This window comes from Thamnophis sirtalis, unplaced genomic scaffold (assembly GCF_051295495.1).
Source record: "Thamnophis sirtalis isolate CommonGarterSnake01/CBP01778 unplaced genomic scaffold, rThaSir2_p1.2 scaffold_2, whole genome shotgun sequence".
Taxonomy (NCBI): domain Eukaryota; kingdom Metazoa; phylum Chordata; class Lepidosauria; order Squamata; family Natricidae; genus Thamnophis; species Thamnophis sirtalis.
In genome coordinates, this window is record NW_028261382.1 from 89,899,964 (window position 1) to 89,917,363 (window position 17,400).

Below are 17,400 nucleotides of genomic sequence, written 5' to 3' on the forward strand. Positions count from 1 at the left end.
TGTATAGACTCACAAAAAAATTTTATCAGCCATATAGAAATAAAAAGAATTACATTCAGGTGTGGTCTCAAATGCAGCTCCAACTTTGTCACTGCTGCTGTTTAAGATACAAGCTTGAAAGAGATAAGTCTTAATTGTAAACTCTGGGATGTACTCAAGACATATATTTCAAGCTCCTTCTTCATTCCATCAGTGGCATGCAGTTAACCATACCCAGTCTTGATAGGTTTGTAAGCATCTCTAATAAAATACGATGTGTCTAAAATGTTTTAAACACCAGGAATATGCAGAAATTCAGACAGTACAAAAACTAGATTAGATTGCGTGGGACTGCAAATCGGTGGTTTTGTGTGTTGTGATAATCTAGTCATTGCCTTAGTATATTTATGAACCAAGCTATCACAGTACATCATAAAAGGGTTTTATTTACTTGGGCTTAACATACTTATGCAGATACACCCAATGTATTTGTAACCTAGTGTTCTGACCTAGGCTTCCTGATACAGTAAAATGAACACAATTAAATCCATAACCCTTCTTTTTTCTTTCAAAGGCTATGAATTATATTCATTCAGAGCCCGTAATGAGTTTCAAATAGGAGTAAAGAGTCCTACAGCAGGCTGCCAAAGTCCTTCGAGATAAGCCGGATAAGCACCCACCTTTATCTTCTTTGAAACACTGCCAAAGACTTAATTGGCAATTAGCTTGGCAAGGCCACAAGGAGCAAAGAGTCCAAACATATTTTCAGAAGGTAAACTGACCAGCATGAACCAAGTTGCTTCCTGCAAAGACTCATGTGCCTTTGCTCCTCCTTTATGTCCAATGGGAGGGGCCTATCACCTCCAAGCCTTACTCCCGAGTTGTCCCTTCTGTCTTAACTGTTCTTGCCTTCTGGCAGCGCTGCACATGTGCGCACTGGGAACAGGAGGAGCCTGTTCCTCTGCCTCGCTGCTGTCTGACTCTGGAGGCTCCGGAGATAGTACATAACTCCCAGATGACCCTACCCCTCTCTCTGCCTCCGATACAGAGCCCTCACCCGAGCCTTCCCCACACTCCAGGACTGGCCCATATTCCTCCCCAACCTCCTCACTGTCTGACTCTGCTGCCAGCTCTGCTGGCCACCTATGGACCACAACACCTAGATTCGGTGAGGTGTTATTGTTACTGTCATTATTCCTGCCAATGAGAATGTCACACGGGTCATGGTGAGAGGTGGTATTCAGCCAGTTTGGACTGGTTCAAGTAAACCAGTAGTGGAAATATTAAGTAGTTTGGAGAACTGGCATATACCACTTCTGGTTAGCCCACCCCCATCATTCCCTATCCTATATTCCCTTGTTTTTTAACTCTGTTGATTCACGCAGAAGAGTGGCTTGCTACACCTCAGCTGAGCCAAAACACAGCTCAGCTCACCAGCACTGACAATGGCGGTCTTTGAGTGCTGTGAACATGCGTGAAGCACATGTTAGGCATGGGCAAAACGCTCTGTCTCACACAACCGGTAGAAAAAGGTTTGGAATCCCACCACTGGTTGCGGTTATACAATACACTGAACCTGGTAAACAATTTAGCCTGTTGGTTTGTAGAATGAGATGAATTATAAGCTCACAGAAAGGGCTGAGTTTGCAGAATATTCTGGATTCCCCTCTTTTCTAAAGAAACACTAAACAAAATTTTAAGGAACCATTACTTAGCTCAGTGTTTCTCAACCTTGGCGACTTTCAGTCCTTTGGACTTCAAGTCGCCAAGGTTGAGAAACATTGACTTAGCCGATTGCACAAACGCAAACCACCAGATCCATGACTGATCTAATTGAGCATCTTGAGTGAGTCAACAGAGCCATGAGAAACTGCTTGTATCGCCCACATTTCTCCAGCATCTTACCTGTGTAACCGGCCAGGGCAGCAGCAGGAATGACAGGTTTGTCCTTGTTCATGTCACTTCGGTCTCGAACATAGTCCTTGAAAGTGCCTTTGGGCTTGTGGTTGGGCAGAGGGACAGGATAGTCCTCCGAATCAAAGCTATCATAGGAAGGGACGCGCTGGAGGCTCTGGAAGGACGACTGGCTGCTCCAGGACTGTGCCAGGCGGTCACAACTGTCATAACTCTCTATACTCTCAAAAGAATCTTGGCCCCCAAGTTTACCTGCAAAGCAAGAAGAAAATAAAGTTCACCTTCAACCAGTGATTGAGATGCCCTCCTAAGGAGCGGGGTAAAAGGTCCAGGCTACAAATAACATCCAACTGCCTGACTACCTCCCGATCCTCACCAACGTTGACTTCAATATCATGTTTTAATGTGATGGAAAGAAAAAGTCATTCTAAAACATGGTAAGCAACCACCGTAACCATCCTTGTTGAAATATTGTTTTAGCTTCATTCATGTTGCTACCTCAACTGCATCCCTTTCCCCTTCTTTTTGGCAGCACAGCCCCCAGCCTGTCCCTCAAGAGCTTAATCTAGCCCTCAGACAAAAAAGAAGTTGTGCAGTCCCCATATTTCTGTCCTGAAACTCCACCGTGAAGCCTTTTGTTGAAGCCTTACTGCTGAAAAGGAGTTCAGGCATGAGTATCTTCAGGTGAAGATCTGCCCTGAAGGGCTGTTGGCATGATGGGGTTAGAAGGGCACTATGCCATCTTGGGTGGTGCCCGAAGCAGGTGTAAGGGAGAGGCTTAAGCTGAAGCTGCAACGAAATGAGGGTGGACCTCATATTCCCTTCTTTAGGCCTCATGTCCATCTGACATTGCATTTCTTGGTGTAAGCAATATCACGTACATCCTTTGAAGACTTCAGCATGGGACCATTGGGAACTCAGAGTTCACAGGGCTGAATCTATGCCTCTAATTGCCTGAACATTGTCTCCATGCTGTCAACATTTACATGACCTTTTCTCTGAAATATACCTTTTTTCCCTACTCAGTTAAGGATATTGTTAAACCTGAGGAGGGAAACAAACCGAACGACAGCTCTGGAGTGGAACACAGTCTGGATTCCAGAGGACAGAGACAGTAAGTTTAAATAGTTTGGTTGGGAGAAAGAGGCTCAAGCCTGCTCCTCCGTAGAAGTTGTCAGAGAATATCTCTAATGATGCAAGTAACTTGCTTTAGATGGGGAGTCTCTCTGCTTATAGGGGAGGAATATTAAAGGAAACGTCTTAGAAGTAACTTTGGGTGCGTCTTTCTTGGTTTTTGGAGCTTGATAGGAACAGAGTCTTACAAGCAAGGCAAATATTATAAACTGAAAGTAGTTCAATCTCACATTTAATCTGTAGTTCAATCTCCAATTTCTCCACCTAACAGCAACATGTTGCAAGGAGAAGTAATGACGTCTTCATAAAGATTACTGAGTTAGATGGAGAAACCACCTGATCTGCTATAAGGAAACCACCAAGCACACAGATTACCACTTGTGCTATTTATCAAGAAACTTCACCAAATGTGACAAGTATCGTCTTTTATACTTTGGCTTCCAGTTTCAGGCTCCCTCCCTCTCTCTCTCTCCCTCCCTCCCTCCCTCTCTTTCTCTCTCTCTCTGTCTGTCTGTGTGTGTGTGTGAGAGAGAGAGAGAGAGGTTTGATGGCTAATAACACCAGTTATGAAGAAGAAAAGTGAAACATATAGAAAAAAAACGAGATATACAAAAATTATCACCATGTCAGTTAATACTTAGTTGGGTAACCTTTAGTGTGAATTATGGCCTTACAAAGTCTCCCCATGGAGTGAACCAAGTCTTTGAGTTCTGCAGCTGTTATAATGTGAAACCAAGATTGAATGATTGCTTCTATTAACTGGGTTTTATTGCTGGGTCGCTTCCGACTTATAACTTTTCATAGAATAAAGATAATTGAACGAACTTTGTTGCATTACATTCTTGATTACATTATCTTTCCACTGATATATAATTTTATGGTTCAACTCCAAAAGAAAGTCTGTTATCAGCCATCAAACCTCAAAAGTACACTTTTCCCTCAAAATGGTTTCCACAATTTTGGCCACTACTGTGTGTGTATGTGAGCACGTGGCATGTACGTGTGTGCATGTGAGTGCGCATCTACCTACCTACCTACCTTTCTCTAACTCTATCTATCTTTATCTATCTATCATCTATCTATCTATCTATCTATCTATCTATCTATCTATCTATCTATCTATATCTTTCTTTCTTTCTTTCTTTCTTTCTCTATATCTATCTATCTATCTATCTATCTATCTATCTATCTATCTATCTATCTATCTATCTATCTATCTATCATCTACCTACCTACCTACCTACCTACCTTTCTTTAACTATATCTATATCTATATCTATATCTATATCTATATCTATATCTATATCTATATCTATATCTATATCTATATCTATATCTATATCTATATCTATATCTATATCTATATCTATATCTATCTATCTATCTATCTATCTATCTATCTATCTATCTATCTATCTATCATCTATCTATCATCTATCTATCTATCTATCTATCATCTATCTATCTATCTATCTATTTATCTATATCTATCTATCTATCTATATCTATCTATCTATCATCTCTCTCTCTCTTTCTCTCTATATCTATCTATCTATCTATCTATCTATCTATCTATCTATCTATTTATCATCTATCTATCTATCTATCTATCTATCTATCTATCTATCTATCTATCTATCTATTTATCTATATCTATCTATCTACCTACCTACCTACCTTTCTCTAACTCTATCTATCTTTATCTATCTATCTATCTATCTATCTATCTATCTATCTATCTATCTATCTATCTATCTATCATTATGCATTTATTTGAACACTTTCAGAGTTCAGCTGCATGTGTAGCACCCTCTGTTACTAAAAAGGAAAGGTTGTGCATTGTTGCTTCCTCTTCCTCCTCCTCATGACCATTAGACGTTACCTTAGTCCTGGCAAGCATGAGGGTTGTTTGTTCTTGGCTTCTTAGAGCGCAGTACAATATGTCAACTCAGACAACTCTGCCCAGATTAATCACTCTTACTTCAGTTAAAAAATCTGAATTCCTACCAAAGCACACAGGTTCAAAAGTGAACAAACAAAATAAAACAAAATAAGATCTTGCACTGCTTTCTCTGGAATTCCACTCAATGGCTATTGCTCAAACATGTCAGATTTACTGACAACCCAGTAGGATCATTTGAGTTCAATAATGACCAAAACCAGTCTGAAAACAGCTGCTGGGATTGTGTAAGACCCGGCGGGACGGGTGTGTGTGGATATTCATTGGCAGAGATGGTGGTAACTAAAACCCACAGAATAACTCTCGGAGGTGGACATAATGCTTTGAACTGGAATATTTGCCATGTTTTGATTTGACCTCCATGTCTTTTCCAGTATGTACCTCCCTATCCGCCCATCCCCAAAATATATCTAGTAAGAATTTAAATAATGGCAGGAATCAGTTGCTTGAGATAAGCAAAATATAAGGTTAATGTTCCCCTCGAATATATGTGCTAGTCGTTCCTGACTCTAGGAGGCGGTGCTCATTTCCGTTTCAAAGCCGAAAAGCTAGCACTGTCTGAAGATGTCTCTGTGGTCATGTGGCTGGCATGACTAAACACCGAAGGCACACGGAACTCTGTAACCTTCCCACCAAATGTGGTCCCTATTTTTTTACTTGGATTTTTACGTGCTTTCGAACTGCTAGGTTGGCAGAAGCTGGGACAAGTAACGGGAGCTCACTCCGTTACGTGGTGCTAGGGATTCGAACTGCCGAATTGTTGACCTTTCTGATCGACAAGCCCAGCATCTTAGCCACTGAGCCACCACGTCCCTCAAGCAAAGTATAGACAGTCTCTAAAGTCTAGAATTTGGAAGGTTCGTGATGCCTTTCTCATATTGCATCTTTAGAAGACCCAAAAGCAAATGCATGGCTTTTAAGAAAACAAGCAAGTCTTCAACAAATCTGTTGGTAGAATTTCCAGTTGAAAAATCTTGCGTAGCGTAGCATAGGAAAAAGTGTCCATCAGTCAGAGGAGATACATCACCTTGCCAAAATAGTGCTATTTATTTATTCATAAACCTGCAAAGTGATCCCAAAGGAGGGATAAATTTGTTAAACAAACAAACAAATCACATTTATTTATTTAGTCGGTTGATGTGCCCAATGAGGGAGCTGCATCCTGTTAACCTTGGCTGATCTCAAAAGAGCTCCACAGGGTCAGTTAAACCAGGATAATACTTGGATGGGAAAACAAGGGTGTAGGCTACACTGGAAAATTACAAAAAAATAAATCCTAGAAGGCAAACGACTTCCAAATAGTTGCCAAAAAAAGTATATGGATGTTTCCAGAAATCTTGCCATTTTTAAACATTGTTGGTAGGTGAGCTTAGCTACTACTGTGGCTTGATCACAGTGTGATCTCAACTAACTGTAGTACATTCCAAAAACTTTGGTTAAATCATTGCTTTTAGTGATATAAAATCCCAGCTAGTCTAGTGATTGGACAACAATAGGTGATGTATGGTTTGTGTTCATTGGTTTGTTGGTTCTTGTGCTAAAAAAAAAACAAGTCAAAAGGCTGGGTTTTATTGGGGGGAGGGGGAAATAAAACTGTCTCAACCTTACTGTAAAGTGTAGGCATGGGTGTCTGGGAATGAGAACTGGGACCAACAATGAGGTCAAATCCAATTTATTATTAAATAAGAAAGGGTGACACAGGTTTGAAGTATATATTAAAGGTATATACATATATATAGGTATAAAGGTATATGAGATATATATTAAAGGTATGGTGGTGGGGGGGAGAATAGATATGTATGTATGTATGTATGTATATACATGTACATGTACATGTACATGTACATATACATATACATATACATACACATACACATAAACACACACACACACACACACACACACATATATATGTGTGTGTGTGTGTGTGTGTGTGTGTGTGTGTGTTTTATTTGTGCTGATAAATAAATAAAGGGAGACTAGTATAGATCTATTTCAAGCTATTTAGCTCTCATCAGCTAGCCATACCCTTACTGGGATTTGAACCTGGGCTATATTACTAGTAGGCAGACTTCTTAGCCATTAGGCCACAGGCTCTTATCCATTATCAGTGAATCTAATATATATATCAGCGAATCTAATATATATATAAACACACACACACACACACACATGTATGTATGTATGTATGTTTGTATATACACACACATACATGCAAAGGTTCCCCTTGCATATATGTTCTAGTCATTCCCGATTCTAGGGGCTGGTGCTCATCTCCGTTTCTAAGTCAAAGAGCCAGCGCTGTCTGCAGACGTCTCCTTGGTCATGTGGCCGGCATGACTAAATGCCAAGGGCGCACGGAACACTGCTACCTTCCCATCAAAGGTGCAGTTTTTACATGCTTTCAAACTGCTAGGTTGGCAGAAGTCGGGACAAGTAAAGGGAGCTCACTCCGTTACAGAGCACTAGGGATTCGAAGCGACGAACTGCTGACCTTTCTGATCGACAAGCTCAATATTTTAGCCACTGAGCCACCATGTCCTACACATACATATACTGTGTGTGTGTGTGTGTGTGTGTGTGTGTGTGTGTGTGTGTGTGTGTGTATTTGAAACCAAAGTGATTCATCCCTATTTACAAATAAGGCTGGTGCCCCCATTTGAGTGAGGAGTTACAACAGACATCTTTACCCCCCTCCCCGAGTTTTGACACAATGGCCATTGCACGAAATTTCTTCAATAGCCTTTACCAGTTCTAGATTCCTCAAGATGTCTAGAACTATGACATCCAAAGTCCATGGTTGGGGAAGACTAGGGTAGAACACATCCCCAGTAACATCACTTAGGCATACTATACCAAAATTATCCACCATTTAGCAAAAGTAACCAGCAATAGCAATAGCGATAGCAGTAATACTTAAATTCATATACCGCCCTGTAATGCTTTAACGAGATGGTTTACAATGTCAGCATATTGCCTCCAATCATCTGGGTCCTCATTTTATTGACCTTGGAGAGATAGCACTGAGACTTATATACCGCTTCACAGTGTTTTACAGCCCTTTCTACATGGTTTACAGAGTCAGCCTCTTGCCCCCAACAATCTAGGTCCTCATTTTACTGGCCTCAGAAAGACGAGAGGCTGAGTCAACCTTGAGCTGGTGGGAATTGAACAGTCAGCAGAAGAGCTAGCATGCCGTACTGCATTCTAATCACTGCGCCACCACAGATTGAACTCCAGACTGTGGGCAGAGTTAGCCTGCAATACTGCATTCTAACCACTGCAACACCAGGGCTGATTAAAGGCACACCAGCAGAATGAAACCATGATTTGAAGACGTTTTGTGGCAGTACCAGGAATGGAACAGAAGCAACCCCCATGGCCCAAAGCCTTCGTTATCTATTTGTCTACACTACCTCGGCTGGCACGCCCCATGCACATGTTATCCGGTGTTACGACTTCCTGTTTGATTGTGAAGTAGTCTGTCTGCAGGGAGTCCATCTGCATTGGGTCGCGAAGAATGACCGGTGGGTATTCATTCTCATATTTGAGAGATAGGAGCTCCTCAGAGCTGATTGGATGGAGAGTCTGGTAGGACTCTGTGATGAAGCTGGGCTCAGAAAACTCTGATGGAGGCACACACTGAGCATGCTCAATGCCATAACCTGCAAGGAGAAAAATGGCATGAAGTGGTGATCCAGGGTTTCAGGGACCTACGTGGGCACCTCGGCAGAAAAGGCCGCTGTCTGGGATTTGCCAAAGATCCTGCAAGGTTCCCTTTCTGCTGGATCTGATGTGACAGGCAGATGTAATTGGGAAGAGGTGTACTAGGTCACACATTCCAAAATTTGTTCTAAGTTAACAGAACACATTTTTAGATTTGTTTAAAGCCCAATATTCTGCACACATTAATTTACCCTCTTGTAGGAGGGAAGGAGGGAGGAGGGAGGGAGGGAGGGAGGGAGGGAGGGAGGGAGGGAGGGAGGAAGGAAGGAAGGAAGGAAGGAAGGGTAGAAAAAAGAATTGGACTTACTAATGAAGTAGTCAGATGTGTAGCGAGATTCTGGATAGGCAGCATTTATTCCATTTGCTGGATATGGCTTGATCTCTTCTATAGCAAATAAACAAAAGGGAATATCTCAGTTATTCAACAACAATTTAACTAACAACAATATCTATATATCTATATATCTATATATCTATATATCTATATATCTATATATCTATATATCTATATATCTATATATCTATATATCTATATATCTATATATCTATATATCTATATATCTATATATCTATATATCTATATATCTATATATCTATATATCTATATATCTATATATCTATATATCTATATATCTATATATCTATATATCTATATATCTGTCTGTCTATGAAGCTGAGAAACTGTGACTAATGCAAAGTCATCACACAACGTGGTGATAAGCTTGTCAAAACGAGCCCATGTAGAAAAATTGATGGGAACACTATGTTGAACATTGGAAGTGGTAGTTACCAAGACATCCGTTATGGAAATCCAACATGAGGACCATAAAGGCATGAATCACCGTGGAGTCCAGTGGCGTGCATGTAAGCAGGGCTTTCCGTCACATGAACATCTGTATTAAAATTTGTATGTGAGTTCCAAGACTTTCCCCATGTGACATGTAAATGCCTTGAGGAAACTGACGCAATCAATACAGCTTGAGCACAGTTCCCGTCATCACCAACCACATGCCAAGCTGGCCAATGGAAGTTAAACATGAGAATTGTCCTCCTTAGCGTCTATTAAACAAATGCTGTTGATACAGTTCCATGACTTACAGTTGTGTAATAGGATTTTCCCAAAATTTCATTTTTTATCATACTAGGAAAGCTGTTTGTGGCTGGCAGCTACATCTCATGAGTACAACGTTTGGCACGGTCTACTCACATTGCAAAATCGCTGCATATTTTTTTCATTGATTTTGGTTTAATTTGACTAGGGTTCAAAAAGTGTGAATAAGAGAAGCATCATGGTCCTGTCATCGCTGTTCAGTAGTTTGCTAACAAATTTCAGGCAAAAAATGTCTGCAGATTTGATGAGTTCCCTTTCTACTCCCTCATCTAAATCATTGATGAAGCTATTGAAGAGTACTGAGCCTAAGACAGAATCTAGGGCAGGGCTTGGCAACCTTAAACACTTAAAGAGCCACAAAGGTCCTAACCGGAAGCCCTCCGTTCAATTCTGGAGCCATTCGGATGTCCTGTTTCCCCACCATAGAGTCTTCTCCTAGCATGGCGTCCTTTTTCCTCTGACAACCAGAAGTCTGGTTCCCCCACCATAGAGTCTCCTCCTAGCGCGGCGTCCTTTTTCCTCTATCTCTAACCGAAAGCCCTATCAATTGTGGAGCTGACTGGCGACAGGGAGCTGCAGCAGAGGAATAAAAGAGCCACATGTGTCTCCAGAGCCGCAGGTTGCTAACCCCTGACCTTGGGATACCCCACTGCTTACGTCCCTCCATGAAAATTGTTAGCAAAACAAACAGAATAACAAAATATTAGAATGGATAGAAATGGATAGATTAACACTTAAAAATAAGGGGAAGGAAGGAATTGAATATTTTTTTTAACATGAGATTTGTTTTACCAATGGCTAACTAACAGAAACAGAAGCTAGAAATTTTAAAACATAAGAAATGATTAATTATATAAGGAAGATTTACTAAAAGGGATAAACAAATTCTATTAATATTATGTGATCATTATTAATGTTATGAATATCATTGTTACTATTATCATTATTATTTCTCAAAATTAACTGTACCAAGACAACACACTGTTTATGTAGACATTGAATGTATGAACAACAACAACAACAACCAGTGATACCTATTGTCATCGGGACACTTGGTACCACATCCAAGTATTATATAAAACATATCAAGAAATTGTAGCTTCTTGCAACACCAGAGGAACTGCAAAAAACTGTGTTACTCAGAGCATTGTATATCTTAAAAAGATACCTGGTTGTTAGCAAGGACGCTAGCAGTAACCCATAACAACCATTAGCACCAGTCAATGGTATTTGTGGTGCATTTTTGAATATTCAGCTGACTGAATTTCATGTTTAATGAATAAAGTATATAATCACTCATTTGAATGATCTTTAAGATATGGGAATAAAGTATATAATGATGATGTAAAAATTATGTTATTCAGCAGGAGGATCTTGAGGAATTGGGGGAATCTAGAAAAGCATCTCAGGGGTCTATGAGGCCCATGAACTTTTTAACCATGGTAGGAAGCTCCTGTGCTCAATGTCAGCTGGACTAAGCCAGATTCTACTGAGCAGCAAGTGCTAGCGCCATAACTTCAAAAACTTTTGCCAAAGCAAACACGTAGAATTGCATGGTCAAAATAATCAAGATGGCCAGGGTCAAAGCTTCCAACACACTTAGGTATTTCGAAACATTTCAGCCAGAAGTGACTCACCGACCACAGACTGCCTAACAAAGACAGCAAAGCCATCAGGCGAAGTCTTCTTCACTGACATATATTTCAGAATATTCAAAATTAATCCCTTTCCATCCCCCGTGCCCTAAAATAAACCCTTGTTCCTCACAGTCAACAGTGCCCTCTCGTTGACTACAAAGTTGGTGCCTTCTTTAGAACTATATCCTGGCCTGTCCCCTTCCCTGTGGTTATCTATCTGGGGGTTTGGCCGATCTGTCCAGGAGGAGGGAAAAGGGCACAATGCTCTCACAACTCAACTCACACAAGTCTTAGCTTTGTTTAGAACTCTTCCCCATCCCCCTTAGCAGAAGGAGAGGTCAAAACTAGGTCCTTTTTTAATGGATGTACACTATTCTCTGGCTGACCTCTCTCCGGAATCAGCAAAAATACTGTAGTGACCAAAAATTGTAGAAACCTTTTTTTGGGGGGAGGGGGAATGCATTTTTGAGGTTTGATGGCTAATAACATACTTTTTGTTTGAGTAGTACCATAAAATTATATATCACTGGAAAGATATTTTAATCAAGAATGTAATGCAATTAAGTTTGTTCAATTATCTGTATTCTATAAAAAGTTATGTCAGAAACAACACAGCAATAAAACCCAGTTAATAGAAGCAATCGTTCAATCTTGGTTTCACATTATAACAGCTGCAGAACTAAAAGACTTGAGTTGACTTGACTTCATTCCATGGGGAGACTTTGTAAGGCCGTAATTCACACTAAAGTTTACCCAACTAAGTATTATCTGACCTGGTGATAATTTTTGTATAACTTTTTTTCTATGTATACTTTTCTTTTTTCATAACTGCTATTCTAATAGAAAATCTTTCATAAAGGTTATTGCATTCCATACTTGATTAAATTATCCTTCGATTGATATATAATTTTATGGTAGTACTAAAAAAAGTGGTGTTATTAGCCATCAAATCTCAAAAATACACTTTTTCCCCCCCACAAAAGGTTTCCACAATTTTGGCCACTACTGTAAATAGGATCCTCATTTCATTCCCTGATGGGTCAAAACTAGTCATTCCATGTGGGAACATAGGACTGAAAGATGACTAAGAAGGAGGAAGGGCTTCCTTTAACCTTAGCATCTTCATGAAAATTTACTCAGCGGTCATCCTTTATACCTGGGGTGTCCAATCTTGGCAGCTTTAAGCATGGCTGGCTGGGGAATTCTGGGAATTGAAGTCCACAAGTCTTAAAAGTTGCCAAGTTTGGACACCTCTGCTTTAGGCAATCTTCATCTCACTAGTCATAGATAATGGCTATCAGATCCATGGTGACTTCTCCTTTCTAGTTTTACAAATAGAAATGGAAACACTGTTTTTCAACCTGTTTCAGCCATTGTAAAAACTAGTCCAAACTAACTGTTTTGAAGGTACCTAGCAAATGCTCAAATTTCTGGACCTCAGTAAATGGACTGTGCATAGAACAAACCAAATATATGTAAGAACATGTTTGTACAAATGATTTAACTTGCATTTATTTCCCTAATGTCAGTATGCAAAATTCTGTTAGTTGCATAATGATACAGATAATGCATTGCCACAGTGTTACACTTGTTGTATTTCTCAGGCTATGGGGAATAATCAACATGGCCGTCTTCCAAATAATCCATAAAAACAAAGTTTTGTTTCATATATTTCCAGGTCCTTGTTCAGCAAAGAGTCCTTATTTTCTAGAACTCAACCTTAATCAACTTTTGCCAATATCTCCAACTTAAAAAAAAAAACTTGCTTGTTGTTTTCATGACTATCAATTTTATCAACTAAAGTTGTTTCCTAGAACACTGTATTCAATTCTAAGGAACCCCTCCCTTACTCCCAAGCAGGTAAACAATAAAAATGAGCATCAAAGCAGCAGAATGCATTGCCTTGCATTGAGCAATAGCAGCAGAGGTGGGTTGCTACCGGTTCGCACCGGTTGAGGTGAAACAGTAGTGGAAATTGTGATAGGGTTGTCAAACCGGTAGGATGGCAGGTCCACCACGCCCCTGAACCGGTTCCCCGGTCACCGTGGTATGATTTTTTTGACATTTTTAAGGTTCTGCGCATGCGCAGAACTATTTACAGGCAATTGCGCACACGCACAGAGCATGCACAAATCGTGCGTGCACCAACCAGCAGTAAGGCTGGTGGAAACCCATCCCTGAATAGCACTTAGTCTTATATACTGCTTCACAGTGCCTTACAGCCCTCTCTAAGTGGTTTACATAGTCAGCATATTTTCCCCCAAACAATCTGGGTCCTCGTTTTACCGACCTCGGAAGGATGGAAGGCTGAGTCCATCTTCTGCTGAGAATTGTATTGCTGGCAGTAGGTAGAAGTAGCCTGCAATACTGCATTCTAACCACTGCGTCACCACAGCTCTTATAAGAGCAAGGAATGGTCATAAGTCAACCTTTATCAATGTCATTGTAGCAATAGCAATAGCACTTAGATTTATATACCACTTCACAGTGCTTTTCAGCCATCTCTAAATGGTTTGCAGAGTCAGCATCTTTGCCCCCAACAATCTGGGTCCTTGTTTAATTGACTGAAGATGTTGACATACTATTTGGGGAACATCAGCTAATGTACTCCAGTTCAGTTTAGTAATTTCTACATTCATTGATTCTTAAAGAGTTTCAATCTAATGATTTTTTTTCTCATCCCACCAGAAGTTACCTGGGATTTTGGTAAACCAAATCATTAAACCCTAGATGCCTGGGATATAGCAATAGCAGTTAGACTTATATACCGCTTCATAGGGCTTTCAGCCCTCTCTAAGCAGTTTACAGAGTCAGCATATCGCCCCCACAGTCTGGGTCCTCATTTCACCCACCTCGGAAGGATGGAAGGCTGAGTCAACCTTGAGCCAGTGAGATTAGAACTGCTGAACTGCAGATAACAGTCAGCTGAAGTGGCCTGCAGTACTGCACTCTACCCACTGCGCCACCTCAGCTCTATCATTTGCATTAGGTATGCCATGATGATGCCAGTGTACACAGCAAAACAAAACGCACGGAAACTTAAATTTCTATACTCTGTATGTTGCTCAGTGGTGAAATCTAATCCCCCCGCCCCCAGTTCTCTGGGCGTGCCTTGGTGGGGGTGGGGGTCTTGTGACTGGGTGGGCGTGGCCAGCTTTTTTCACTTTCAGCTTTTTTTAAAGCTTTTAAAATCATTTTTTTCCATGCCAGTTTGGGTGAACCAGCAGGGGAAAAAATGCCTTAAAAAGTTTTTTTTAAAAAGCTTCCAGCGATCACACAGCTCACAGCTCCTCAGAAGCTTTTTTTTTACTACCGGTTCACAGAATCAAGGACAATCGTTCCTACCGGTTCGGCTGAGCTAAGCCGAACTAGAAGGATTTCACCCCTGGTGTAGCTTGTTCGGTTAACTCTCACACCAAAACCAGTTGGAAATGAAAAAAGGAGAAGAAAAGAGCTGCAATGATATGCCACCAACAAGAGAAATGAGAGGCTGTCCATCCAAAAATGGTGGCATGTTTATCTTTAGGAAGCCACAGAAGGTGGCAACATCCCTTACCTTTTTAGTGGATTTCATGGAACAGACAAAACTGTCCCAGCCCACTCTTGCCTCCCAAAATGGAATAATAAACACCTGTCTCTACCTATTACAGAAGCCTCCAAAATGGTTTGCAAACATCTCAGTGGGTTTAGCCCTTTATTTACAATTGGTTTCACCTTATTATTCAAGACTGAATGCTGCTCTGTTACTTATTAAAGCTTATCCAGGTTAGTCCAGGAATAGCTGATGCTGTCTATTATTTTTGGAAAAAGGTGGTGTCAGAAACACAGCTTTGCCCTTATAAACTGTGTGTAGCCTGGCAGTGAACTTGGTTCCTTAGCACCTTTTCCCCACAGGCTCCAAGGAGAATAAGATTTCACAGTTATTTGGCAAAGAACCGAACGCTGGTGAACGATACACAGGCTGGAAAATCCCACCCATTCAAGCATGGCACAGAAACACTTCCTATCTGTGGCTGCAGTGCTGTTCTCTTGTTTGTGTAGAACTCCTCTTCTTAAATGCATCAGCACAATGATGGAAAGGTTACTAAAAAAGACTTTGTGCAGGAATAGTCATCTTCAGGTGGGAGAAAGGTATAATTTTGCAACAGCATTTGGGCCAATAACAGGGGTGCCAAACTCAAGACCCATGGGCCAGATGGGGTGCTTAGATCTGGCTCAAGGGGCCGGCCTGGAAACAGCAAATGGAGCTTGGGGAGGCCGTGCGCCCCCTCCCCAGGCTCTGTTTTTGCTGGCAGAGGGCTATCAAAACAAGCTAAAAACCAAGCGAAAGGAGAAAGGTTTCCTCTTTTGCATTTGAGCATGCAAGAAGAGCCAGGAAAGGAGAAAGGAAAAAAAGGAAAGACAAAGAAAAAGAAGGGAAGATGGGAAGAGAGCAAGGAAGGAAAAATAAGGAAAGAGGGGAAGGAAGAAGAAAGGAGAATGAAGAGGGAAGGAAAAAGAAAGGAAGGAAGAAGGGAGGGAGGGAGGGAGGGAGGGAGGGAAGGAAGGAAGGAAATAATGAGAGTGAATGAGGGTCTCAGGGAAGTCCTGCCTTAGCAGTTGGCCATCACAGATGCCCCTGACACAAGTCCTGTGTCATGCCACTGGCCACACCTATACTAGTCATGCCCATCCCTGGCTCCACTCAACCCGGTCACAGCCACTCCCGGCCACACACCCCAGCCCTCCCAGGGCATACACAACCCTGATGCGGCCATCAATGAAATCGAGTTTGACACCTCTGGTCTATATTCTAGACCCAGAGGTATCAAACTTGATTTCATTGATGGCCGCATGCAGCCTAAGCCAGCAACCTGATCAACTCTCTGTGGTGCTGTACACTCTTGCAGAGTTGAACTTGTGTCCTCATCCATTGTTTCTCAACCTCAGCAACTTTAAGATGAATGGACTTCAAGTCCCAGAATTCTCTGGGGAGTCAGCATGAAGATATCCTAAGGAGGGGGATGAAAGGTATTTCTTGGGGATTTGAGGATATTCTGGAATCCATAGATTGCATTATGGGTTGATGCATTAATCAACCCATAATGTAGACTACTTTTTAGCTTCCCTGAGCCACACTGAATGAAGAGGAATTCTCTTGGGCCACATATAAAACATATAATATAGTTAATGTATATAAATAATCAAAAATATAGAAAACTAAAGAGAATTCATTATCTGGTAGGCCACATTACTAACTGTCCAGGACCAACTGTGGCCTACAGGTTACAATTTTGACACACCTTACATAGACAGTCACTAAATAAATATAATCTCTTTTAAAGCAATTTTCTATAATCCCAAAATATAGATAAAGATTAAACTACCTTAAAAAAAATAATCGGCAAGGGCAATCTGTTTTGGGAGCCTTTCACTGTAACCAGACTCTGCCAAAATATTCAATAAGGATACCGTATACTTATATCTGTGAGGAATAACTAAACACAATAAATTAAACACATGTATTTGCCTTCATTAGTACAATAAATTAAAGTGATGTTGAATCAGGAACATTGATTTTTGCACTGGGATATTCAGGAACTCCCATCAACTTGTGCAGTCTTCCAGTAGAGTCCTGATCAAAGCAGCCCATTGTTGGTCATTATATATTACCTTTCTGCAACATCTCCAGATGTTCCCAAAGAATGTCTCCTACAAAGTCTGGTGCTAATTCAAGGAAGCAGTCTTTCCCTAGAGCACACAGGGCAGCTCCATTCATGGAGAACTTCTGGAAGTCTACGTCCTTCAGACTAAATTCATTCATGGCCCACATAATCCAGTCCCGTACATGAGTTTCTGTCCATTGGTGAGGATCTGCATGAGGAAACCACAGATAAAAAAGAGTTACCGGGAGTGGCATTTACAACATTCTATTAGGAAAGGCTGAAAGACCTCTGCTA

General features: G+C 40.9%; 1 protein-coding gene across 4 annotated transcripts in view; it reads right to left on the reverse strand.

The window, feature by feature from the left end:
- ETS1 (ETS proto-oncogene 1, transcription factor) overlaps positions 1 to 17,400 on the reverse strand; it is a 131,412-nt gene that overhangs the window by 16,843 nt on the left and 97,169 nt on the right. For 3 of the 4 annotated variants that reach the window (XM_087706349.1, XM_087706347.1, XM_087706346.1), the window contains 4 exons: positions 17,114 to 17,314; positions 9,021 to 9,098; positions 8,404 to 8,652; positions 1,885 to 2,145 (listed from right to left, as the gene is read on the reverse strand). In XM_087706349.1, coding sequence (XP_087562475.1) covers positions 1,885 to 2,145; positions 8,404 to 8,652; positions 9,021 to 9,098; positions 17,114 to 17,314 — 789 coding nt within the window. The remainder of the gene's footprint in view (positions 1 to 1,884; positions 2,146 to 8,403; positions 8,653 to 9,020; positions 9,099 to 17,113; positions 17,315 to 17,400) is intronic. The other variant, XM_087706348.1, reaches the window with a different exon arrangement.